At 38.5% G+C, this 27,768-nt stretch overlaps 3 protein-coding genes across 8 annotated transcripts in view; 2 read left to right on the top strand and 1 right to left on the bottom strand.

The window, feature by feature from the left end:
• The window catches only part of LOC127967910 (interleukin-1 receptor accessory protein-like 1-B), a 193,009-nt gene that overhangs the window by 105,377 nt on the left and 59,864 nt on the right, over positions 1-27,768 (top strand). For all 5 annotated transcript variants that reach the window (XM_052568669.1, XM_052568673.1, XM_052568671.1 and 2 more), the window contains exon 6: positions 20,673-20,747. In XM_052568669.1, coding sequence (XP_052424629.1) covers positions 20,673-20,747 — 75 coding nt within the window. The remainder of the gene's footprint in view (positions 1-20,672; positions 20,748-27,768) is intronic.
• On the top strand, positions 3,769-6,265 carry LOC127967911 (uncharacterized). Its single transcript, XM_052568675.1, has 2 exons — positions 3,769-4,095; positions 4,595-6,265. The coding sequence occupies exons 1-2, from the start codon at positions 3,855-3,857 to the stop codon at positions 5,995-5,997; spliced, it is 1,644 nt and encodes a 547-aa protein (XP_052424635.1). The 5' UTR covers positions 3,769-3,854; the 3' UTR covers positions 5,998-6,265.
• On the bottom strand, positions 6,345-9,075 carry LOC127967912 (uncharacterized). Of its 2 annotated transcripts, none has more exons than XM_052568676.1 (3): positions 8,607-9,075; positions 6,517-8,098; positions 6,345-6,476 (listed from the first exon to the last, which is right to left on the bottom strand). In XM_052568676.1, exons 1-2 carry the CDS (start codon positions 8,937-8,939, stop codon positions 6,803-6,805), a joined length of 1,629 nt encoding a protein of 542 aa, XP_052424636.1. In that variant the 5' UTR covers positions 8,940-9,075; the 3' UTR covers positions 6,345-6,476; positions 6,517-6,802. The 2 variants fall into 2 exon arrangements, with proteins under 2 accessions (XP_052424636.1, XP_052424637.1); XM_052568677.1 differs by having other exon boundaries at positions 6,407-6,436.

Genomic DNA, 27,768 nt, shown 5'->3' on the forward strand with positions numbered 1-27,768 from the left:
CAGTTAAACAAAATAACTGCTCTTGATCCCTTTGTCACTTTGTCACTTTAATCAATCAATCAATCACCTTTGTTTATATAGTGCTTTAAAAAAATACATTGTGTCAATCACTGAACAACATTCATTTGGAAAACAGTGTCAATAATGCAAAATGATAGTTGAAGGCAGTTCATCATTGAATTCAGTTATGTAATCTCTGTTCAGTTTAAATATTGTCTGTGCATTTATTTGCAATCAAGTCAATGATATCGCTGTAGATGAAGTGACCCCAACTAAGCAAGCCAGAGGCGACAGCGGCAAGGAACCGAAACTCCATCGGTGACAGAATGGAGAAAAAAACCTTGGGAGAAACCAGGCTCAGTTGGGGTCAGTTCTCCTCTGACCAGACGAAACCAGTAGTTCAATTCCAGACTGCAGCAAAGTCAGATTGTGCAGAAGAATCATCTGTTTCCTGTGGTCTTGTCCTGGTGCTCCTCTGAGACAAGGTCTTTACAGGGGATCTGTATCTGGGCTCTAGTTGTCCTGGTCTCCGCTGTCTTTCAGGGATGTAGAGGTCCTTTCTAGGTGCTGATCCACCATCTGGTCTGGATACGTACTGGATCCGGGTGACTGCAGTGACCCTCTGATCTGGACACAGACTGGATCTGATGGCCACGGTGACCTCGGAACAAGAGAGAAACAGACAAATATTAGCGTAGATGCCATTCTTCTAATGATGTAGCAGGTACATGTTATGTGAAGTGTTTCCGGTTCCGGTTTACCTTATTAATGCAGCCTAAAAATCCTTTAACGGATTTGGATATTAAAAGCATATTAGTATGTTATGTGTGAGCCAGGTTAGAGAGATGGGTCTTTAATCTACATTTAAACTGCAAGAGTGTGTCGGCCTCCCGAACAATGTTAGGTAGGTTATTCCAGAGTTTAGGCGCCAAATAGGAAAAGGATCTGCCGCCTGCAGTTGATTTTGATATTCTAGGTATTATCAAATTGCCTGAGTTTTGAGAACGTAGCAGACGTAGAGGAGTATAATGTAAAAGGAGCTCATTCAAATACTGAGGTGCTAAACCATTCAGGGATTTATAAGTAATAAGCAATATTTTAAAATCTATACGATGTTTGATAGGGAGCCAGTGCAGTGTGGACAGGACCGGGCTAATATGGTCATACTTCCGGGTTCTAGTAAGAACTCTTGCTGCTGCATTTTGGACTAGCTGTAGTTTGTTTACTAAGCATGCAGAGCAACCACCCAATAAAGCATTACAATAATCTAACCTTGAGGTCATAAATGCATGGATTAACATTTCTGCATTTGACATTGAGAGCATAGGCCGTAATTTAGATATATTTTTGAGATGGAAAAATACAGTTTTATAAATGCTAGAAATGTGGCTTTCTAAGGAAAGATTGCGATCAAGTAGCACACCTAGGTTCCTAACTGATGACGAAGAATTGACAGAGCAACCATCAAGTCTTAGACAGTGGTCTAGGTTATTATAAGCAGAGTTTTTAGGTCCTATAACTAACACCTCTGTTTTTTTTCTGAATTTAGCAGTAAGAAATTACTTATTGGAGGATCTTCTATTTCTGGTCTGTTAAGTGCATTAGACATTTTGCAAGGAGCCTTCAGCGCGTGCTGAGTGAGCGAGCGCCTTTGGGGCCGTTCACATATCGCGCCTAAAAACGCGTGGAAAACGCTAGTCGCGCCCCTGGGGCGACTGCCTTTGCTAAGCAACAATGACATGCTCTCTCCATGAAGACGCGGAAATTTCAGCAAAGGATAAATGGCTTTGCAGCTCTAAAAATCGCTTGCAGTAGCTCTGCTACTAAATTTATTTCAAAATTGCAATCCATATACAACTATGATCAGCTGTTCCTTCATCTTGGCTGAGCTTTCAACGTTGTTACGGGAAAGGATGAAGCTGATTGGTTAGTTCTTGTCACATGACCCGTGGTGCGCTTGTGTCATTCTGAAAAGTTGAGATGTTTTTACATTTTGCTGTATCTAAAACGTACCGAACCGTACCGAACCGAACCGTGACATCAGTGTATCGTATCGAACCGAACCGTGAATTTTGTGAACCGTTACACCCCAGCGCGTAGCATTACAGTCTTCTTCCCCTGCTCTGCTCTGCGCTCTCATCTATAGGTCACCTGAATCTGACAGTGCTTTTATAAGTGAATTTTTAGAATTTTTTACTTCTGTTGTTCTGTTGTATGATCGTATGTTATTATTGGGTGATTTTAATATTCATGTTTGCTGCCCCGGTCGTTCCTTGGTTTCTGAGTTTTGTAATGTTTTGGACTCATTTGGATTTACGCAATACATGAATCAACCAACACATGTCCGTGGACATACACTTGACCTTATTATGTCATATGGGATCCCTGTAGATAATGTATTTATTGAAGATGCTTCTTTCTCTGATCATAAGCCCATTATTTTTACGATTCCTGTTGTTAGCTCAGCCTTGGTTAAGAAGCATGCAGGATCTTTTTCTCACTCTATAAACTCTCGTACCGCCTCTCAGTTTAGTGAGAAATATCTAGCCAATACTATTGAGTGTTTCTATGGCCCTGACGATATACTTTCTCTGTTTTACGCAGCTTGTTCTGATATTTTAGATTCGATTGCCCCTTTGAAGATGAAACAACCAAAGCAAAAACTTTATTATTGGCTGGATGACAATGCTTGTTCGCTCAGACAGGCTTGTCGTAAAGCGGAGAGGAGGTGGAAGCGCAATCGGTTAACAGTGTCATTTGAGATCTTTAAAGAGTGTCTGATTATGTTCCAGAATGCTGCTAAGTCAGCTAGATCAAAATACTTTTCTGAATTAATTGCTAAACACTTCCATAAACCTAAGATTTTATTCTCTACAATAAATTCAGTATTTAATCCAAGTTGCCAATTTCACGGTGAAGCCTCGGCAGAACTCTGTGAGAAATTTGTAAAGTTTTTTGCTGATAAAGTGGCATTTATTAATTCATCCTTCACTTTAGATCTTTCAGATCAGTTTTTGAATTCGTTGGCTAGTCCGTTTTTCTTTTATAATTTTCAGCACGTCTCCTTAATAGAACTAAATAATCTGGTTAACAAGATGAAGATAACGACTACACCACTTGACGTTATTCCATCAGAGATTTTAAAAACAGCTTTTCCTATAATCGGCCCTAGTGTTCAAGTGTTGATCAATTCATCTTTGAACACTGGGGTAGTCCCAAACAGTTTCAAGCATGTGGTTGTTCAGCCTTTGCTTAAGAAACATGGTTTGGATGAGGGTTGCTTGAATAATTTTCGGCCAATCTCGAAGTTATAATTTTTATCTAAACTTTTAGAAAAAGTTATCTCAATTGAACCTGTTTTTAAATACAGCCAAGTTATTAGAACCTCTTCAATCTGTTTTTACTGCCCATCATAGCACAGAGTCTGCCTTGCTAAAAGTTCTCAATGACATGTTGTCACGGCACGTGATGCAATGAGGCACGGAGATAGAACCAATTGCAGGTAAGTCGTTTATTTAGGGATAATCCAAAGGGGTAAACAGTCCAGGCAGGGGTCAAAACCAAACATAATCCAAATCCAACATAAACAAGACACGAAGACAAAGCAAGGCAAGACAAGGCAAGGCAAGCTTTGACGGACCTGAATAATACACGACATTAAACAAGGACTCTGTAACACAGACTAAGACAGACTGGGTATAAATAGAGCTTGGCAGCGTGACGTAACGCCTCTAGCGTCGCGGTGGCTTATGGGTAGCGCCGCCATATTGTGAGGCCGTCGCCGTTCCGCAAATCTGTCAGGCCAGGGGTCCGCTAATATATAAATTATATATTTTTCCATTAATTTTTAAGTTATGGGGCGAACATGCTGTGTAGTCGGTTGCAGTGTCCGTTCACACGACCGACAAGGTACAAAATTAGACAACGCATTGTCTTTCTTTAGCTTTCCTGTCTGGAGGAAGAATCAAGGAAGCTATGTGTCGGATGTTACAAAAAGACGCCGGCTGTCGTGGATTTCAGCCGTAAGACGAAAAGACATCAACTTTTCAAGCATCCCAAGATCGTTAAAAGTGTGTTCCAGACATTTTTATTCAGGTGAGTGTCAAAGAATTAGAGACACTTCTAAATATCTTGCAGAAAAATAGATCTTATTCTTTAATCTGAGCATTGAGTGGTATGGAAGACACTTTTTATCCAACATGGTATTATAATTTCTATGAGAAATATAAACAATGTTTAGGTGAAATGTAGTAAATGAAAAGTCCAGAATAACTACCAGGCACTTATATAGCTGTGAAACTACTTTAACATAAGATATTTTAAAAACACATAATGGTGTGTATATACCACCACCTTTACACAGTTAAAATAAATGAATATGACATTTTTTACAGGGCTGACATTTAGGACAACACATGTTTGTGTTTTTTAAGACATTCCTATTTTAATTTCATATTATGATTTTGTTAAATAAGGTGTGATTGATTTAATATGCATCTTAAAAATGTTTTTTCTATGTTGTTTAAAAAGTTGTTTCACTGCAGTAGTTTTTTTTTTGTATTTATTTATTTATTGATGTCTTGTTTTCTTAAAGGGAAACCATCTTATGAAATGGATGAGTCAAATCCTGACTGGGCTCCAACACTGCACCTGGGACACTCTGAAGTGCGTGCTACCGAGTCAGACCGGTATTCTCGTCGATTACAACGACAACAAATGACCGTGCCAGTAGCAGGAGACGACGGTGAATCCCAAATGCAGAGAGAAACCACTGCAGAACCGGTGGGATCAGCACATGAAAAGGAAGGTGGTGACCAGGCAGAGGCAGAAGTGGCAGCAGATGCTGCAGGTGGTGACCAGGCAGAGGTGGGAGCTGTAGAAGATGAGTGTGGAGAATGGGCAGATGTGGAAGCCGCAGAGGATGAGGATGAGGAAGGTGGAAACCAGGCAGAAGTTGACATGCCAGTTAAGAGACAAAGAAGAGAATGTCAGTTCTGTGAGCGCAACAGTGCAGAAGTTAACCGTCTGTTGCAGGAGAACAGGGAGCTTAGGTGTGAGCTGAACAAGAGAAAGATGGATGAGGACTTCTTAAAGGGTGACACAAATAAGGTCAGGTACTACACAGGAATTCCATGCTTTGCAATTTTATTGTCTTTGTTCACCACTGTTAAGGCTTTCCTGCCAGTTACCAAAAAGTTGTCATCCTTTCAAATGCTTTTGTTGACACTCATACGTCTGAGGCTTGATCTTCCTTTACAGCACCTTGCCCATCTCTTCCATGTGTCACGTAATACTCTTTCTACTGCCTTTACTGACACCATAGATGTTTTAAATGCACGGCTTAATCCATTGGTGTGCTGGCCAGAGAGGCATTGCTTACAAGCTACAATGCCGCATCAATTTTTGGAAGCTTTTGGGAAACGTGTTGCTATTATAGTCGACTGCTTTGAAATACGCACAGAAAGGCCATCAAATCTAAAGGCACGGGCACAGGCCTTTTCTCATTACAAAGGTACACACACCATGAAATACCTCATTGGTATTACACCACAAGGTGCCATATCATTTATTTCCAAGGGATGGGGTGGGCGTGCCTCTGACAAGCACATAACTGAGAACTGTGGCCTTCTCAACAAACTGTTACCTGGTGACTTAGTGCTAGCTGATCGGGGCTTTGATATCAAGGATAGTGTGGGGATGATGTGTGCAGAGGTCAAAGTTCCTGCGTTCACTAAAGGAAGATGTCAACTTGACGCTAAGGATGTGGAAAATACACGTGCAATAGCACACCTGAGGATTCACGTTGAAAGGGTGATTGGCAGTTTGCGCAACAAGTACACAATGTTACATAAGAGAATACCAATTAGTTTGTTACTGCCATGTGAGGGGGAGGAGATGACACTTCTTGACAAGATAGTGAATGTTTGCTGTATACTTCTTAACATGTGTCCCAGTGTGGTTGCGAAACCAGATGAAAATGAAAGATGTGCATGTTAAAACGGTTTCATTGTAATGTTGTAAATATGTATATTACTGTTGTAGACATATATTCATTTTGATGACATGTTTGTATACTTAAATAGTTCTATTGAAAACAGATGACACAATAAGAATTTCTAGAAAAATTTGCATGTTAAAAGTGTTTAATTCTAATGTTGTAAATATGTATATTACTGTTGTAGACATATATTAGTTTTGATGACATGTGTATACTTAAATTCTACTATTAAAAACAGATGACGCAATATGAATTTTAGAAATAAACTGGTTTAATAAAAATGAAATTTGCAAGTACAAAAACAACTTGAATTTTTTCAGCAATAAATGTAAACATCTTCAGAAACTGCAAATATATATCTATTATATAAAGTGCAATCATGTTGAGATCAAACTTATATCATATACAGTGCAATCATGTTGAGAACAAACTTCATATCTTGTATACAGTGCAATCATGTTGAGAACAAACTTCATATCTTGTATACAGTGCAATCATGTTGAGAACAAACTTAACACATATCTCGTATACAGTGCAATCATGTTGAGAACAAACTTAACACATATCTCGTATACAGTGCAATCATGTTGAGAACAAACTTAATACATATCTCGTATACAGTGCAATCATGTTGAGAACAAACTGATTAATTTTTCCAGCGATAAATGTAAACATGTCTCTGTAAACATCTTCAGAAACGGCAAATATATATATATATTATATAGTGCAATCATGTTGAGAACAAATTTCATATATAAATATATACAGTGTAAAACCCAGACTACATTGGCTGTGGAAGTGAGCTTATAGTACCTTTGGTGTATTCTTTGAGTAATATTTTGCTATAAGCTCTGGAAGGCAAACTTTCTCAAAGAATTTTTGTGCTTTCTGTAGACGTAGATCCCAGAATTCCTGGTCCGGAAAGACCCGTACGACTACAAAGTCCTTCAGAGTCCAAACAGCAAGGTCACAGTGGTTGGATCCAGTGACAAAGATTTGCGTCTGCATCTGTGTGTAATAACTGTGTGTTTTCTTAAGCTGAAGCTTTTCATAGGACAACTCAAGACAGAAGTTTTTGTCCTTTGTTTCTAAGGCCTGTTGGATGGTGCTTGATCTATATTTGAAGGGACACTTAACTTCAAGGCAGCCTTTCCCACAGCAATCGCACATTGTAAGTCCATCAGGAGAGGCTCCAACTTCAGGAAACCTGGGGTTAATTATAAAACCACACTTTTCGACTTTTAGGTTAGTGTGATGTGGGGCTCTGGTGTGAAGGTAGGTCTTTTGAGCATCCATCTCATGCTCTATACCCCATCTGGTTTGTACAGTTGACACTGTGTGTTGTGGGTTGCACACCTTTTTAATAACAGTCAGGGCTGGCTTTTCTATACTGGTGGCAAAGACTGCATGCATGTTTGAGGCAGTAATTCTTCCAGTCCGACTTGCATACCAAGCAGAAGATTGATGCTGTTGTCTTGTGCACATCTCAATAGATGATGCCTGCTCATCAGTCACATTTGCAGCATCTCTGTATTTCTCACAATTTAGATGAAGAGCTGAAAGGGAATTTGAATCTATTATTTTATCACACAGAGATGTGGCAAGGCATTCGGGCACTGCAGAGGGCTGTACGGTGTCTGTGTACATTGTGTAATACTTATTCATCCCTGACAAACCAACAGCCTTGCTATGCTGCAGCAGTGTGTCAAGCAGGCGTGACAATTCATCAAGTTTAGCTTGGGGAATTTTTCTTTTTTTGGCACGACTCCTTATGCCTGGCGCAGTGGAGGGTGCAGTTATGCGCTGGTCAAGCATTTTTTTTTGCCTAGCAGATGAGGTGTAGTCAATTTTGTATCCCACTTCAGCTGTAATCTTGCTCAAATTGCTGGGCAAAACCCAGTATGCCGGTACATCTGTGACAGTTTTTTTCCCACGAATCCGAAAAGTAGCCTCAACTTTAAATAACAGAGCCCCTACATGGGTACATGTCTCCGCTACTCCTGCCATACACGTGCAGTGTGCACACTCCACCTTCCCACTGTTGCTGATGATCACCCATGGCTTTAAAGGTGGTTCATTCAGTCGCTGAGAGTGCATGACCTTAACAGAGACAAAAAAAGTTAATACTGTAATGAATATTGTAATGTTTATGTATTTTCTACGTAAACCTTCTATGTTTGCTTTTGCAACTGTGTGTGTGTGAGATAGAAAGAATAGAGGATTTTATTGCTGTTTATTTTCATGTATGTCTTTAGTTATATATATTTTTTTTATTGTATATATTGTATAGGGTTATTAATGCTTTGGCAATGTAAATATTTATTTCGCCATGTCAATAAAGCTATTTGAGAGAGAGAGAGAGAGAGAGAGAGACTGACTGACTGAACCCTGTGTTTGTGTGTATGTACAAGCAGCAGCCGCTAGCTCCTTCAAACTTCGATAACGTTACACTTTGTCTGTTGTTTAAGGCTATATTTATTAATTTTATCGTTATACAAGTTTGCGCTGTACAAATGACACATAAACTACATTGTACGCAAAAAAAAAAACAAACAAAAAAACAACAACACTGTAATAGAAAAATGCTCAAAGAAAGCTGGTAACTTACCTTCGTTCGGACGACAGTGTTTTCACCGCTGACAGGCTTAAAACTCTCCAGGTCATGTACCCAACCATTAGTAAACTGAACGTGGGCTTCCAGAGACTTATAGTTACGAAATTGCTCAGCAGTATAAGCACTGACACCACAAACAAAATACGTAAAAATATCAGGAAACGTGATGGGAGGTAAGGCGTCAGGGTCGCGGATCCACTGGTCTGTAGGGACTTCATAAGGATCGACATTTCCAATAAAGTTGATTTTTTCAATATAGCGCTTCTTGGCGTCCGGTAGGAGTTTGTCTCTGTACAATCCACCTTGTTTTAAACTAGTTTTAAGCATTCTTATATATACTTACATTGTGTACTGCGCTATTGTGTATGGTTTCTTTGGTTACCGGCTTGTGTGGTGGCCTCACAATATGGCGGCGCCCTATTGTTTACATCCCAGAATGCACTGCGCAGTGACGTCGGTTGCCAAGCTCTATAGACCGAAAGATAATGAGGGAACAAGAGAACGGTGGGGGACAATCAATTACACAACAAGGAGGAAGGTGACCAAATAAGGGAGGAGGGAGTGATCAACAACCCAGACACTGTGACGCATGTTAATTGCAGTTGATGCTGGTAAAAATGCTGTATTGATCCTACTTGATCTTACAGCTGCCTTTGATACTGTTGACCATAATATTCTTATTAGGCGTCTAGAGCATTCATTTGGTATTAAGGGTATAGCCTTGAAGTGGTTTAGTTCTTATCTTAGAGACAGGTCCTTTTCTGTGGAGATTTCTCTTCATCCTCTACCCCCATTTTTAGTGGAGTACCTCAGGGCTCCATCCTGGGTCCGCTTCTTTTTAACTTGTATATGCGTCCACTGGGGGATATTGTTAGGAACCATGACATTAATTTCCATATTTATGCTGATGATACACAGTTGTATCTCCCGTTGAAAGCCGACGAGTCCATTCAGACCTTGATGGATTGTATTCGGGACATTAAGGAATGGTTATCGATTAACTTTCTCCAACTTAATGAGGACAAAACAGAAGTTATTGTCTTTGGTCCACCAAAACTGAGAATTAATCTCACTAAGGAACTGGTTAACCATTTTCCCTCAGTTTCCTCTCATGTCAGGAACCTTGGTGTCATTATTGATTCTGAATTATGTTTAACCAAACAAATTAATTCAGTTGTAAAAAATAGTTTTTATCAGTTGCGGTTAATTTCCAAACTAAAATCTTTCTTTTTTGTCATTCTACGATTTGGAGAAGGTTATTCATGCTTTTACTACTTCTCGCCTGGATTACTGTAATTCCTTGTACTTGGGTCTTCCTCAGTCATCACTTGCTCGGCTCCAGATGGTCCAAAATGCTGCTGCAAGGCTGTTGACCGGGACAAAGAAATATGATCATGTTACCCCAATTTTACCCTCGCTTCATTGGCTCCCGATCCATTTTAGAATTCAGTTTAAAATTTTATTATTTGTTTTTAAAGCTCTTAATGATCAAGCTCCTTTATATATTAGAGATCTTCTTACTCCTCTTGCTCACACTAGATCTTTAAGATCTTCAGACATTGCTGCAGCCTGGAATTGAACTACTGGTTTCGTCTGGTCAGAGGAGAACTGGCCCCCAACTGAGCCTGGTTTCTCCCAAGGTTTTTTTCTCCATTCTGTCACCGATGGATTTTCGGTTCCTTGCCGCTGTCGCCTCTGGCTTGCTTAGTTGGGGTCACTTCATCTACAGCGATATCATTGACTTGATTGTAAATAAATGCACAGACACTATTTAAACTGAACAGAGATTACATAACTGAATTCAATGATGAACTGCCTTTAACTATCATTTTGCATTATTGAGACACTGTTTTCCAAATGAATGTTGTTCAGTGCTTTGACGCAATGTATTTTGTTTAAAGCACTATATAAATAAAGGTGATTGATTGATTGATTTGACATGGCTCTTTTATCTATCCCTCGCTCCCGTCTAAAATCTAAGGGAGATAGAGCCTTTGCTGTTGCCGCCCCATGTATATGGAACCAATTGCCTCTCGACATATGCCATGCACCTTCAATTACTATTTTTAAATCTAAATTGAAAACGTATTTTTATTCACTGGCATTTTTAACCTCTCCTGATGCTGATTCTGTCTGTCTTCTGTCTGGTTGTTTCTTTGTTTTATTCTATTTGTTTTTACTTTGTTCAGCACTTTGGATACATGTTGTTGGTTTAGATGATTTAACAAGTTTATACAATTCTTCCTCTCCTATAGTAGAGAATGAGTGGAACTGTTCCTCAGGGAGTCTATAGTGCACTGTCTGATGTGATACTGTAGCTGACGTCTGAATGGTTGCAATTTTATCTCTAATAGTATCGATTTTAGAAGTAAAGTAGTTCATAAAGTCAGGTAATTTAGCCACTGTATTGAATAAATACCCGGGGTTATGTTTGTTTTCTTCTAAAAGAGAAGAAAAGTGATCAGATCTAGCAGTTTTTAATGCTTTTCTGTAGGATATGTTACTTTCCCGCCAAGCAATACGAAATACCTCTAGTTTTGTTTTCCTCCAGCTGCGCTCCATTTTTCGGGCTGCTCTCTTTATTGCGAGTATGCTCATTATACCATGGTGTCAAACTGTTTTCCTTAACCTTCCTTAAGCGTAAAGGAGCAACTGTATTTAAAGTGCTAGAAAAGAGAGAGTCCATAGTTTCTGTTACATCATCCAGTTGTTCTGAGGTTTTGGATATGCCAAGGAATTTGAATACATCAGGAAGATAACTTAAAAAGCAGTCTTTATCTGCAGCCAGAACTAACTCGGATGTAAAATCACCAAATTCTTTAATAACGTCTGTATGGTGCCCTGGTGGCCTGTATACAGTAGCCAGTACAAACATAACAGGGGATTTATCATTAACATTTGTTTCTCTGGATAATGTTATATGAAGCACCATTACTTCAAATGAGTTATACTTGAAGCCTGCCCTCTGAGAAATCCTGAAAACGTTGTTATAAATTGAAGCAACACCTCCCCCTTTGCCTTTTAGACGCGGCTCATATTTATAACAGTAATCTTGGGGGGTGGACTCATTTAAAATAATGTAATCATCAGGTTTTAACCAGGTTTCTGTCAAACAGAGCACATCTATATTATGATCAGTTATCATATTATTTACAAAAAGTGTTTTCGTAGAAAGGGATCTGATATTCAATAAGCCAAGCTTTATCATTTGTTTATCCATATTGCATTTGTTTTTTATTTGTTGAACCTCAATTAAATTATTAACCTTAACTTGGTTTGGACTTTTTTATTTTATTTTCTAGTTCGGGGAACAGAAACAGTCTCTATAGTGTGATTTCTAGGTGAAAGAGTCTCTGTGTGCTGAGAATTAACTGACCTCTGTGACGGGAGGCAGCTAGCAGACGGTCGGTTTAGCCAGTCTGTCTGCTTCCTGACCTGGGCCCCAGTTAGTCAAGTATGAACTGTAAGACTATTTGCCATATTTCTAGAGAGAAGAGCAGCTCCACCCCGGGAGGGATGAAGACCATCTCTTTTAAACAGGTCAGGTCTGCCCCAAAAGCTTGTCCAATTGTCTATGAAACCTATGTTATGCTGTGGGCACCACTTAGACATCCAGCCATTGAGTGATGACAATCTGCTATGCATCTCGTCACCACGGTAAGCAGGGAGGGGACCAGAGCATATTACAGTGTCTGACATCGTGCTTGCAAGTTCACACACCTCTTTAAAGTTATTTTTAGTGATCTCCGACTGGCGAAGACGAACATCATTAGCGCCGGCATGAATAACAATCTTCCTGTTTTTACGTTTAGCATTAGCCAGCACTTTTAAATTTACCAAGATGTCAGGCGCTCTGGTTCCCGGTAAACATTTGACTATGGTGGCTGGTGTCTCTATATTCACGTTCCGTACAATAGAATCGCCAATAACTAGAGCACTTTCATCAGGTTTCTCAGTGGGTGCATCACTGAGTGGGGAGAACCTGTTTAATGTTTTGATCGGAACAGAAGAGCGGTGTTTTGACCCAGGACTACGCTGCCTCACCGTCACCCAGTTGCCCTGCTGCAGGGGCTCTGTTTCTGGAACCGAACAATGTACAGGAATCCCTGAGCTAGACGCATCCAAAGCCGTATCTAGAGCCCTAATATTCTTACTGTCCTCAATTAAAGTTTGGATGCGTGTCTCTAATTCTGAAATCTTCTCTGTCAGCCTAACTATTTCCCTGCATTTATCACAATAAATTAATGACAAGCTAACGAGTGCTAACGCTTTGCAGGTGTACTGCATTCACGGAAAAGTGAACGATCAAAGTTAATCTGATAAGATTGATCGATAATATCAGAAATATGGTGTGAATTAAGTTATATTTTACCACTTTAAAAAAACAAACAAACAAACAGACAGTGAGAGTAAGATAAAGATTCTAGAGAATAAAATAAAAACCGCTACACAGAGCTATGATTAGCTACAGAAGGCCAACAGGAAGTAGAGAAAACACTGTCCAACAGCGACACCCGCAGGCAGGGGATAACCTGAACAGCGAGTAACCTGATTTTACACAATCAGACTGAATAAGCTTCTTTTTGCACTAAAAATCTTTTTATCAGCACGGTTTCAACACTTCACTAATTTGCACTCTATCTGCCATGTGCCCTGCGCTGCTTTATTTAACTTTATTTGTAACTTTATTACATGTTTTTTTTTTTTTTTTTTTTTTTTTTACATTCCCTTATTGTACAGCTGTATTTTATATTTTATATTTGATCTAGATTTTAAGGCTCCACTGTTAATGTTATCTGTATGCACCGGGGGTCTGAGAGTACCATAATTTAGATTCTCTGTATATACTGTACATGTGGAAGATTTGACAATAAAGCAGACTTGACCTGAAAAAAAAAAAAAAAAAAAAAAAAAAATATATATATATATATATATATATATATATATAATATTTTTTATTTTATTATTATTATTTTTTTACATACAGAGATAGTATGTTAAAAGCACATTTTAGTTCATATTGGTGTCCCAAAATAGCATAGTTGAGTACACTTAGTTGATCTTAAGTTTATCTAAAGAAGTACTAAATAATCATTTTTAGTATATCAAGTACAAAATTAGTGTGTGAAAATAGAGCACTTTAAGTACATTATGGAAGTGTACTCTCTTTTTTTTTTTTTTTTTTTTTTTTAACCGGAGTCTGCTGAGAAGGCATTATACAGTGATGTACATAAATCAATAGAGCGTTTTTCCTCTGTGCTTCGTAAAGATCTTAGCGTTTGTCCGGTTGCAGACGTGCCGAGGGCCTACAGTGAGTGGGCTACAGGGTGAATGAATATGTTCATTAAGCTGACACGATGACAACTTCAGCCGCTTTAACCGACAGACGCGCAGGAGTCCCCAGAGACGAACCCTCAGAGGAGAAATGGGACGTTAACCACAGTGTCAAAGCAGGTGGAATAATTAAGAAAAAGGAGAGGGCTCATTTAAAAGGGCTAAATCATGGCTGTAAGTTAATTATATTGCTTTACCTTGCACAGGAAGTGGCTTCACAGGGGATCACAATGGATTTCCTTTTAAGGAAGCTCCTGGCTCATTAGCAAGCTGACAGTTTAGAAACCGAGCAAAGATAAGCTGTGATGTGATCGACAGGACAGTTCTCATCTGACCACCACTGTAGTGTCTGACCACTGTTCATTTGGTTTGTTCATTACAGGTTGAACACGGGCAGCTTATAACAAGTCAGCTTGTGCAGATGGAGCAGTGTTTCTATTACTGTGAGATAAACATGTGCCGGTGTTTGGTAATGTGATATATCACGGTAATGAATATCCACAATATTGTTATCGTGGGCACTTCTAAATACCGTGAATAAATATATATTAAAAATTATTCTGAATCTGGAATACATTTTAAAAATACTTTTCCAATCAACTGGTAGAGATGCACAACATTGCTGTATGCTGCTTGAAAGAGTGTGTGTGCTCTGATGTAAACAAGCACGCATGAGAAGCACATGAGAAACACGTGAGACTCTGAATGAAAGCACATTCACTCTCTGACAGCAGATGGCGCTAAACTGCAGAAAAGAGCAGCCTTTACTCTGGAAACCCCATAAATAAAGCAGCTGCGCTACTTTCTGAAACGTATTTAAAAAGCCATTCAGATTTGTGGATATGCTTTGTTTTTCATCACTGAGCCAAATACTTAAATATTTAGACTTAATTGGCTATTCATTTTTAAACTTTTTTTTTTTTTTTCATTTTAATCTGGACTACAACATGCCCTAGAGTTTTGATTATTTATTGTTCATTCAAACTTCACATTAGGGCTTCATTAGTTAACATTAGTTAATTCATTAGTTAACATAAACTGCCAATGAAAAATTCTTCTGAACATTTTTTAATCTTAGGAATTCCAATATTTAATAACACTTTAAAATAGAAGGTTGCAACTGTGTTATTTAATGAGCTAACATGAACTAAGAGTTCTTAGAGTATTTTTTTTTAACAAAGATTAATAACTTCTGTAGCAAATGTAGCTATTGCTCATCATGAATGTTGATGGTTAACTAATGAGGTCTTATTGTAAAGTGATACCTATTGGTCTTTATACAGTAGTTATTTTGCACGTTAAGCTGTGTAAAACTTTTAACTTTATATATTTTCTGTATTGCTTTATTGCATAGTTTTTTTTTAATAAGAAAAAAGTTATTAAACCTGTTATACTGTATTATGACCAAAACATTAGCAATTAATCACAACATGAAAATAATACTGACATATCCCTACTGTGAACAGCGCTTCAGAAAGCTCCAGCTCAGTGCAGACAGTGCATCCATTAAAACATCATTTACCTGCTCAAACTTGTTTGATCTGCTTTCTGATGTGGAGACAGAAGATATTTTGAAATGTTTCTTTTTTTGTCCATACAATGAAAAAGCTCCAGTGTTGTTCAGTTCCAAAAGTTATTTAAAACAAATCTTATTTTGTGTTCAGCAGAAAAAAGATTGAGACACATTTTCTTCCTTTTTTTATTTCAAACTATTTCAAAATATTTTTTTATTCAAACTATTCATACTACTTTGCCTCTGTTTTCATAGCTTTTCACATAATTCCAAGAATTGCGCACAGAATGTAAAATGTCTCTCATCTCTTGCAAAATGAATCACTGAATTCAAAATATCACAAACACATCTCAAAAGCAAACATTTGCAAACACTTTTGCCATAATATTAATTTCTGTTAGATGTGTGTGTGTTACACAGAGAACTGTGTGTTGTGTTTTACAAGAAGTGTTTATTGAAATTAGAAACGGAGTCAAAGTCTGATGATTAGTGTATGTTTTGCAGATTTGGTGTGTGCTTCTGCTGTTTGACTGACAGCAATCAGAAACTGTGAGACAAGTGAAGATACTGTGTGTAAGCTGTGGAAAAAACAAAGGGATAATTCACACAAAGATGCAATTTCTGATATTATTCAATCTCCCTCAAAAGTTGTTTCAAACCTGTAATCTGTTGAACACAAAAGAAAATATCTTGAAGGATGCTTGTAACCTAACAGCCACTGAAGTCCATACACTGGAAAAACATGTTATAGAAGTCAGTGGGAACAGAAATGGTTTGGTTTCCTCAATGTCATCTTTTGTGTTCAACAGAAGAAAGAAACTCATACCATTTTGAAACACTTTAGGGCAAATGATTGCAGAATTTTCATTTTCTTATTAGCTTGATCTGTTTGTCTGTGTTCCTTTTCAAATGCAGCATTAACAGAAGGGTTAACTAGCCACATCGTGACCCTTCGATATTATTAATTTTTAGTTGTCCGTCACATTTGTGCTCTGGAAGAATGTCAGGTCTAAGTGTGGTGTTCAGGTTGTACGGCTCGTCCGTGTTGATAGTGTTCACTGTTGTAAGACAGAGCGGCCGTTGACAGAGGGTATTAAAGTTAATCTGCAGAGAAATGATGGCTTCACACACACACACATTGGTGTTTTGCTAGTGCTCTCAAATAATGTGTGCTCGCCGCGTGTGCGACTTCTGAAGAGTCGGTGCTCAGATCTATTCTTTGAGTGCGCTGGCGTAATCATGTGTGACCGGGAGCGACTGAGCTGTTTAATTAGAGAGACACGCATTCATTATTTACCCTATTCTCAGAGGAGATTAGCTAGAGCCCATGCTTTGTGGAGAGGTACAGAGCTAAATGTACCTGAGACAGGCCTTCCTCCGCTAAACTAAAGAGTTCGTCCAGTGACTGACAGTCTCCTGACTCTTACTCCCCAAGCCAGATTAATGTGCCCTTACTTCATTAACCATAGATTAATCATTGTATTTGTAACAAAACTGTGGTTATAAACAGTAATCAATATGCAAAAAAAAAAAAAAAAACATGGCTGCTACACATTTACTACAGTAAAACCATTGTTAATTTTGTTAAGGATATGTGCAAGTACGCGGAATGTTCATATTCAGCTCAGAACTGTTGGAGGAGGTTTTTAATTAAAATGAATTAATCAATGTGATGTTTATAATGAGCAGATGCTAACAGTGGAGTTTAAAAAGCTCTCATTAAGCTTCTGAAGAGCTTTTGATGGCAGTCTGTGTCGGGTCACATCCTCTGGCCGGATGAAAGAGCAGCTCTTGAAGGTCGTGTGGTTCGTTTACGGAGCACATCCAAAGGGTCAAGCGCTCCAGGCCTTTGAAGCTCCTCCGCTGGCTCGATGGCCGGTCGATGGACCGACCCGGGGTTAGAGAAACTTTAGCCCTCAACTTCTGAAGTCACTTTGTTGTTGCAGAAATCCTTCTTTTAGCTGAATGGTTTTTTTGTTGTGGTTGTTTTTTTTATATATATTAGTGGGTTATATTATAAATAGCGCTGTCAGCTTAACACTTTAATTAGTTATGGAAAAAATAACATGATTAAAATAACGCACTGAAACTTACATTTCATTAATTTGATGAAAAAATATTATGCAGGGCAACAACTAATTAAATGCCGTTATGCCCTAAAATTCAAGATATTGGGGCAAAAATGCTCCTGTATGAGTTTTTGTCTCATATTTATATCATATGATAAGCGATAAAATAAGGTTTTGACTGTTGGTAACAAAGCTGTTTTGGTTGCCAATGACTTTCATTGCATGAATGTTTCTCAAACTATATTTTCTATGTTCCATAGTTTATGTTCGGTCACTGTAGCCTAAACATGTATATGTAAAAAAAATGTTGAATAAAATAAAATATTTATTTCTAAAGCTACTATTTGTCTCCTTAATGCTTTCTCATTTAACACAAATATAGCTTTAAATAATCTTTTGGGTGTATTTTAACTGTCAAATGTAATATGTTATTAGATTAATTAATCAACACATCATGTAATTGATTAGATAAACTTTATCGACTGACAGCCCTAATTCTAACATTTATTTATTTATTTATTTATTTATTTATTTATTTATTATATTGTTTGTAGTATGCAAGTATGGATTGCTGAATTTCTGTTTGCTGAGTGTTTCTGATGCATGGGAGTACTTTTTAATGTGTTAGATTTAAGAGACAGGAAAAACAAACCAACAAAATGCAAAAACAAAAAACAAAAACAAAAAAAAACAGAAGAAATGCTGTGTAATTCAGCTGCATTTATCATATTTTCTCCGCTGGTTGCCAGAACTTTCCTCTTTGTGTGTCCCATTGCTAATTTACAGAAGCAGTGGGACTCAATTATGTTCAGGAGGAAGATGTCAGCCTCTCATCACTGGAACAAAAGCTCAGGCGTGCGTGTTTAGAAGTGGATTATGTTCAGAAGGCTCCGTTCTGGCCCTGGCTGGGAGCCTGTGATGTTCAGAAACCGTACTGAGGGCAATTTCCTTCTCGTCTCAGTGCTGACCTTTCTTAAAGAGACCCCCCAGAGCGGCGCGCTTTCGCCCTCGCCGTGATTAGCCGTATAGTGTCGAGGAACGGCACACAGGATCACAGCGGCGATGGTTTCCACACAGAAGAAGGTCCGCAGGATGAGACTGTTTGTGTGTATAGGGCCACAGGGAGGTTATTGTGCTAATTATGAAGTGAGGATGTATCGATCGTGTGTGATGTTTCTCCACAGAGCTGTAGTCCAGTATAAAATGACTAGAGCATTAGCTTTTATTACTTTCATCTCTGGAACAAACAGGAATCTCAGCTCTGTTACATCAGATCTGATCAGTGTAGAGGCTGGAATACATCAAACCGCTTTTGCCCAACTCAGTCTGCAGATTTGATAGAAATTAATGTGGTTTAGGATAGATACAGACTCAGACTCTGATTCCATTCAATCAGGAGAGATCAGACACGTTTTATATTTTGAGCGGATACATTTTTTTTATTTGTCAGTGATGGGTATGACTGTAACGTCTGGTTGAATGTGATTATCAGTGGTTTACAGTGGCCAGTTTTTCTTCTGCAAAGTCTCCAATTGTAGGATGCCTAGTGTTTGAAAATCTGCTCCGATTCTCTTTTCCCGCCATTGATGCGTTCTGTTGGGGGGGCTATTACAAATCTTTTGAAATAATACAGAATCTCCTGAACCAAGCAATCGAAGCTTTGCTCACATAAAAAGCGAATGAATGTTACTGAATGAAATGACTGTGAAGCTTTGGATGTGTTGATGAAGCGCTCGACTTCTGAATCACATCCAGATGTAGTCTTTGACAAAAACACCATTGTCTAACTTTTTGTTCAAATGTCTTTTTTTCACATGTGCATGTGTTTGAGCTGTTACTGAGCATATGCTCTCATCTGCCAAAGCAACATCCGGCCGTGAAGCTTAGATCTGAATCTGACGATGATGAATGTGTCTCTCTCTGGAGTCTTGTTGAGTTCAGGCTGATCCGGGGCACAGGGGTCCATGGCAGTATTAGAGAAGTGTATCTAATAAAGTGCCCGCTCAGCACATACATACAAGACAGACCTAATCTCTGAGGAAACAAGCACTAATGAGAGACAGAGACTGAGAGGGAAGACTGTTTTCTGTGGAGAGACGGCCATGCAGATATTTCACCCAGCGATTCATTATTTTTTCTCTTGAACCTCTCCCACAAAATAATGATCCCAAATACACAGCAGTCACCGGCGGCCTCTCCTGAGCAGAAATTGGATTTTGGATGAACGATCAGACGGTTTACATTTCATCAAAATTCCCACAGTTTAAATTCAGCTTGGTGGAGATGGAAACGAGAGCAGCTGTCGTTCACTTCACCTGCACAAACACTCACACATTCACTCTTTCATCTTAACACAGCGGGCCACAAACGCTTGAAACCTGTTTTCTCACTTGAAAACTCTGGAATGAGTTTATTTTTGCTTTCTGTGTTTCTTGGTTTCTCTTTTTGGTTGCTCCCTCGTGCCAGATCCATACGTGTCTCCATCTGGCTGTCGAACAGAAGCTAACGCAAACCGAATCTGTCTGTGCAGTTTTACATGAAGCTAAATAATCAATGCATATTTCATGATGAAAAAGCTCATTAGGATAATGAGATTTTCTCTGTGGAGAGTTTGTACATCTACAGGAAAAAGTAAACATTTACAAAAGCTGTGTTTGAGATCTAATCGGAGTGTGTGGGTTACTGTAAGTCATTCTGGGTACTTTACTACGGTAAAGTTTTTTTTTTAATTTTATTATTTGAAGCTTTTACATGCTAATTATTGATGTTTAACAAGATAGTGGGATAGTAGATATCAAATTAAATGCTATACTATAATAGTAAATTTATCATATCATATCTATTGAAATGCATCATCAGAAAACAGAAAAAGTCCAAATAAAGTAGCCCGTCTACTGTGACCACAGATGAGATAACGAGGCTGTCGGACTGGGTGGAATATGGAGTTACATAATACGATCTGTATATTAATAATTTTCAAACAGTGATTTACACCATTTCTGTTGCTAAACATGTGAAAGCAGTTCATATCCAGCCGAATCATCGTTTAGGATGCAACGTGTAATTCTGCAGCTCTATCAGATACAGATGGACAGCATTGACATACAACTAATTATTTGCTTTGTTGTTTGTTTTCTTGCACAGCACCGCTGACTGACAAGCCTCCCAAGATCCTCTACCCATCTGAAAATAAGATGAGCGTCATGGAGATGCAGCTGGGTGAGAACAGCGCTTATTACAGACTGATGTTATAGACCTGTCTGAGGGATCTTACTTAATGTGCTGTACTGTACTCTGTGTGTGTGTGTGTGTGTGTGTGTGGGGACGCATGCATGTACGTATTTGTGTGTGTGCGCGCTTGTGTATTTGTGTGTGTGTGTGTGTGTGTGCATGTTTTTGTATCATATCAGGACACAACTGTGTATAATGACATGGGTATGACACAGGTATTACAAGGAGAGGGTGACTTATGAGGACATAACCCATGTCCCCATTTTTCAAAACACTTATAAATCATACAGAATGAGTTTTTTTTGAGAAAGTAAAAATGCACAAAGTTTCCTGTGAGGGTTAGGGTTAGGTGTAGGGTTGGTGAAGGGCCATAGAATATACAGTTTCTACAGAATAAAAACCATTACACCTATGGGATGAACACACTTTACACAAAAACAAACATGTGTGTGTGTGTGTGTGTGTGTGTGTGTGTGTGTGTGTGTGTGTGGATGGTTTTCAGTGCTGCACTGAAATGACTGTGCTGTGTTTGATCACATGTGTAATGTATCAGAATCGCACCTTTGTAAAACTAAAGAGCTTTTATGCATCACATGTCATGGTCATTTACGGTCGGAGATGCCACCTCGAATGAGGTTACATGAATAATGCTCTTCACAAAGACTCTGATCACTGCAAACTCATGGAAATGACCCACTAACCACAATTGCTGATAGACTAGAATAGACATGCAATGCAAATCATCTGTTATGGTGTGATGCTTTGAGAAGCTCTGGCTTTAGGGCTGTCTCTGATTCTCAGGATGATGGTCTCGGCCACAGTCGAGTGTAGTGCTTTCCTAATACACATATACATAATATAAATTGTTGCAAAGCAGCTTTTTAGAAAATCTCAGTTTTTGTGTTTATAATATCTTAATATTGCCATGTCTTAGAGCAGACATTTATCACAACAGAGCTATGCAATAATATAGTTTACATTAAGCCACATTATAAACAATAAAGTAGCCGAGATCTGCTATATTGTTTTGTATGCCGGTAAAGTTGGACACACAGTAGTTTTATAATTTATTAAACTTCGGTGGTTAAATGATGCATAAAACCGACAAGTTTAAAATGTTGATCACATCTCTCAACACTAAGCAGATTAGCTGAGGAGTTAATTGAAAGTCGTGGCATTATATTTATGCACAGCACATTCTATATAGTACATATCATCTCTAGTGTGAAAGCCAAAAGCAAGTTGGTAAGGAACTAAAAGACCCATGTGATGTTTGGATAACAGAGAAAGCCCCTGGGGGGCAAATATAATGTCAGTTATTAAGCAGATGTGTTACTTTATTGATTAAACTGTAAGATTAAGCTCGTCCAGGATTGAACAATAGAGTGTGGGTGGACCCGTCACTGTTTGTGCTTTTATAAAGAAGATCTTTGAGATGCAGATGTTGTTGGTCACATGACACAGAATCTTGACATATCAGCAAGATGCAGAACTGGGCCTTTCTAAAAAAAAAAAAAAAAAAAAAAAGGTGTAATTTTAAAGTCACTTTTTCTTGATAAAACAATACTTGGAGCCTGTTTATCTTTAGTTCTTAATTGGTGTATTCTGGCAAAGATCAACCATTGATTTTACCTGGCTACGGAAGCTGTAGCTGGATGAACTATTACACTGATGTAAAATGATCTGCATCTGTTCCCGCATGAGGTGTGTGTGCGTTTGTGTGTGTGTGAGCAGTGCTGTTTCTAGGCATAGGTGAGCTAGGTGGTCGTCTGGGTGCCACCAGCTGAAGGGGCGCCAGTGAGCGCTTATACTGGCACTACATTGCTACATTTTAGCAGTGTTGTGATAAAGAGTGGCATGGCCACCCTGAAACATGCCTGCCCCCCCACTGGATCCCCCAACATCAACAATTGCTGCCTGATTGTTGAGTGCAAAGTTTGCATTCAGAGCACACATCAACACCATTAGATCAATGGGCTCTGTCAGTGTCAAGACAAGTTTTTTTTTTGCCATGCAATAAGGCATTAGTCATACATACATACATACAGGCCACTAGTGGCAACACAATGATATTACAACTAATAAATTGTGGCGAATGTTTATCTTAAGTCAATTTACAAATAATGGATTCAGAACTCAATGCGCTGAACCTCCACAAATGTATGTTGTTACTATGACAACCAGTTTGAATGTGTCAAGAAACTGGTGCCTGAAAATTATATATATATATATATATATATATAATTTGGGGAGCACCAATAAGGAATTCGCCTAGGGTGTTCTTTCCTGATAGTCATTAATAATCTTCATATACATAATAATAATAATAATGATAATAACAATAATAATAATATTAACAACAAGAATAATAACAACAATAATAATGTGAAATAAACCTGCAGTGTATACTTCATTTTCCCATCATTTAAACTACAGTATTTCCCACAGAAATGAGCAAAATCAGGTTTGTCTGAGGTAGGACAGAAGCAATAAATAATTTTTCTCTCGGACTACATTTATTCCGGCATTCACAGAACTTCATTAGATGCCAAGCACCATCTGTTAGTTTGCTTGTTGTTCTTCTGCTGTTGAAGTCCATGGCTGCCCATAGGAACACTTTAGAAGACAGTTGTGAAATTTGTCCGATTGATCGAGAAGAGTGACAAAAACCTTCCTGGTGATCATTTGGAGTCTGTCCCACCACTGACAGTTTTTAGTTTCACCTGTTTCTGCTCAAGACTCTTGAACTGACTTCTGTAGAAACATCAGCAGTATGACCTGATCACCACGCTCAGCCTAAAATAAACTGGCTACACAAATAAAAGAAATTTGGTTACCTCTTAATAGTGGTGTTTGAAAGAATGCAGGAACTATAAACAACAACCACAATAGAGAAGTAATTGAAACATTTTATTTGTGTAGCCAGTTTATTTTAGGCTGAGTGTTACATCTCTAAACCCATGCGAGGACGTGTCTGATCCATAGTCTGATCGTGTCTTTGGATCTGTTAAATCCATGATTTACCTTTCCATCTGATTGATGGCCGTCAGCGGTTTGGAAGAAGACAACAAATCCCATCATTCCACGCTCCTCCTTAGCATCATCAAACCACGCGATTGTTATTGTTTTGGTAGTGCGCCCTCTACTGGCAGGTCCTACAACCTGTACCTTTAATATCACTGTCATAGTACATTAACCCACGTTTAGCATTTTACATGTTAAGCGTTTTAGAATGTCCCAATATTTCAAGTCTGGGAGCACGCTGAGAACAGTGCTGTCCTGTGATGATGTCCTCGGTAAAATAATCCAATGGCAGCTGTTATTTCCACAATGAAGCAACTCAAAGTCACAGCAGGTAATAAGGATCATGCGATCGATCGCAATATCCTACACTGAGCAACGTTCCCGAACGCCGTTAACTGGCATCTCTTTTCATTTGTCTCAATTCAGCTGATCCAGATGATGTCACAGGGATTCCCTGGCACATCGCGAGCAATCTCTCGCTAGAAGAAACAGAGTCCACAGTTCTCCAAGGGGCAATACAAACAAAGGAACATAACAGCTGTGCCACATCAACAATCACATTAACATTTAATCAACAGCTTTATAAATGTAAGCCTTAGGTGGCCACAGGGGTGCTGCACAAGATCCCGGGCCCTATGCATAGGCAGTCCTAATGGAAAAATAATGGAAAAATATATATTCCAGAATTTTCAAAGGCCCTCTCTTCCTTTGGGGCCCTGGTAATCAGTACTGGTTTTACCCCCAGTCCAATGCCCCTGAATGGCCGCGCTACAAACTCTCAAAAAATGTCTGTAAGTGATAGTTGCTGCAGCAACTAGTCAATGTTCTGCCATGATGTTTTAAGCTTGATGTTGACTGGTCGCTGGTCTATGGGGCGATGCAAAAGGATAATAAATCTTTGAAGGACTTCCACATATACACTCCGTTTCCAAACAGAAATTACAAATAAATGCATTCTTTGAAAGCACTCAACAATATGTGATTATGTTGCTGGATGCTTGAAATTGAATGGGAGAATGAACATTTTACACTGCTTACTGTACAGATAAGTTAAATTTAAACGCTGAAATGTTTTTCACCAATGTTCTGTGGTTTCTCAATAAAATAGCTTAGAAACTGAAAAGTTCAAGCATATTTTTCTTAATAAATAGATCCCAGCTTCATTACTACTAGAGACGCAATCACTCTCACATGCGTTCATATAAATGTAATCTTTACTGTGCTACTTTATCCATATCCGATTTAAAACGAGCTGAAATCTGTGAGAAATATAATGACCCAAAGACAAAAGAACTGTTAAAAAATAGCTGTTAAAGAAGCAATAGCATGTGGGTGGCACTTTGTCATACCATAACTGTGCACAAGGTGTTCGAGTCTCAGCTCCAGACTTATTTTCAATAATGATGTCATCAGCGACTAGTCGACTTCGACTCAACTTTTATCACATGAAAGTTGACTTTAAAAAAAACAGAAGTCAACCCCTAGTAAGTGATGAGACTGGTCATGTGAAGTGGATAAGTGTCCTCCAGTTTATGTCTTGATGGTGCCTGATAAGTTTAGAAACAAGTTGTTTCAAAATGCTGGTGACTTTTGATTCATTTGACCTGTTGGCACAAGACGTATTAGGTCATTTATCACTGGCGGTTTTACCCATTTTGTCATTTGCCATATTGGCTGTGTGGCATTGTGAGTTTTGTGAGCTGCTCACATGAACTCAGCTAAACAAGGTGAGGTTTGCTCACTACTGTTTTCTTGTGTGTGATTATAGATGCAAGATCTGTTCACAAGCATCTCTTTCTTTCCATGTTCTAATAACTCCAGCGGTTCCTGTCTCTAAGCCAGGACTCCTGTCATGCAGTTTCAGCTATGAGATCTGACATCAGGGCACGAGAGATGGCCATTGAGCGCTGTGTGACTCACTTTCTAAATGGCAGTGCCACCAGCCTTTCATTTACATCTGAATGCTCAACTTGAGGATCCAAAACAATGGGTGAGCATGACTGTCAAAGACTCGACGAGAACACTTTTGGCAAGTGGGTCACCAGTGGATTGGATGGACTAGTTGTGCATTGGATGGAGCAGTTCTGCTTCAGATGGCTCAGGCTGTAAGAACAGGAGTGCTTTGAAAGCACAATGTGATAAGAGGTTACAGTGTTTAAACCCAGAAGAACATTAACAGAACATTTGCCTTTCGAAACAGGCACTAGTCTGATCTTCTGGGCATTTGCAAATCAACATGTAGATAATACAATTCTGTTTTCAAATACACGTGAGAAAGAAGCTTACAAGCACTGATATTACTGGAAAATCTGATTTAGTTGTATTTTTTTTTTTTATTGTTCGGTGGTCTTTGAATCAAAGGGATGGCATTAAATGTAACTATTAGTGTTTTAAAAGATAAAGCATTTTACTGTAAAATTTATGAAAAAGAAAATACTCATCAAATTGAATACATGATTTTAAAGTGAATATTGCAACTTTTTTTCCCTCATTTCTTTTCTGCATTGTATATCAGCCAGCTTTCATGTTCTAGTGCACATAACCATTTCAAAACTAATAATTATGTAACATTGAAAAGCTGCAGGTTTCCTCGTGTACAGTCGTGCCATTTTCCATCTCCCTCTGCAGTCAACCACTGGTGCTTTGGTAAATGTCACGGCCGTGGGGCTGCACAGAAGATCGATATTACATCATTTCTCTCAATTAGAGTATGCTTATCATTAGTCAAAGGAAGTCCTATCTGTATTCAGCCGAGCCTTCAGAGAAACAGCAGGAGTTCCATGCTAAATAAATGGCCAGCATCAATCCCTCAGATATTTGTGCACAGAGGTGATTTATGCTTTGGTTTTACGTTTGGGGACCGTACATAGACTGTACATACACTGTAGCTGATAAACCTTTTAATATATTTAATTCTTAATTATCACTATCCTGTCTATTAAAGTTGAAGATTCAAGCACTTTAATTTGGTTAACTCATCAGGTACTCATCACTTTGAAATGGATTCAGTGCAGAAAGTGAGCGCAACGTCTCCAAATGGCTTTTATTTCTCTTTTTGTGTCTGTTGCGTGCAGGATCCTCTGAGCCTGTTTGTATTGATTGGGAATGATGATAGCTTTCCATGAAAATGGATGAGCTGTTGATTTGTTCTTTTCATTTTTCAGAAATCCTATAGCGTAATGGTCACTGCAGGAATCAGAATCAAATCATCTTCCTCTTGAGCTGCTCCAGTCCACACCAGTCAATTCAAATTCACTTTAGCCAGCTGCGGTGAGCCGTCTAGTAGTGAGTTCTTACGCTGATCTCTTGAGCTGTTTTCCCTGGGAACAAAGCATCTCTCTGCCATATTGAACAGAAGATGAACATGTTCTGGTGAGTTAAGTGTGTGTAAACTGCTGTTGGGGTTTTGCAATTGATTTTAGAGATATAATAACTACTTGAAGTTTCCATAATTTGAACAAACGTCAAAATCCACAGACAGGTTTTTATATAGGGTTAAGATCTGAAATCGATCATATCACAATAGCAGACCAACATTAGAGAAAGTTTCCTGATATAAATAAATGCACAGTGCTTTCAAAGACAACAGCAAAGAAACAAGTGTGGAGCAGAATTACTAGTCCATACATCCATCCATAAGTACTGAATTTTTTGTTTGAAAAATGCAAATTTTTCTCTTCGTTTTTTACCGTGTGTTCAGATAGTGTTTTTGTCAAGGAAAACAAAAGCTTTTTTGAAAACACTCTCCAAAGTGGATACATTTGAAAACGCTGTTTTCACGTTGTAGTGTGGACTGTGAAAACAGAGGCTTTTGAAAATAATGACACATGCTTAGTCATTAGGGATGGGAAGAGTGTTTGTAGGATACAAGTTGGCATTTGTATTGCAATGCATCATTTTTAACAATCAGGTGCATCTCAATAAATTAGAATGGTGTGGAAAAAAGTGCATTTATTTCAGTAATTCAACTCTTTCACAAAATTGT

The sequence above is a fragment of the Carassius gibelio genome, chromosome B11 (genome assembly GCF_023724105.1).
Source record: "Carassius gibelio isolate Cgi1373 ecotype wild population from Czech Republic chromosome B11, carGib1.2-hapl.c, whole genome shotgun sequence".
NCBI lineage: Eukaryota > Metazoa > Chordata > Actinopteri > Cypriniformes > Cyprinidae > Carassius > Carassius gibelio.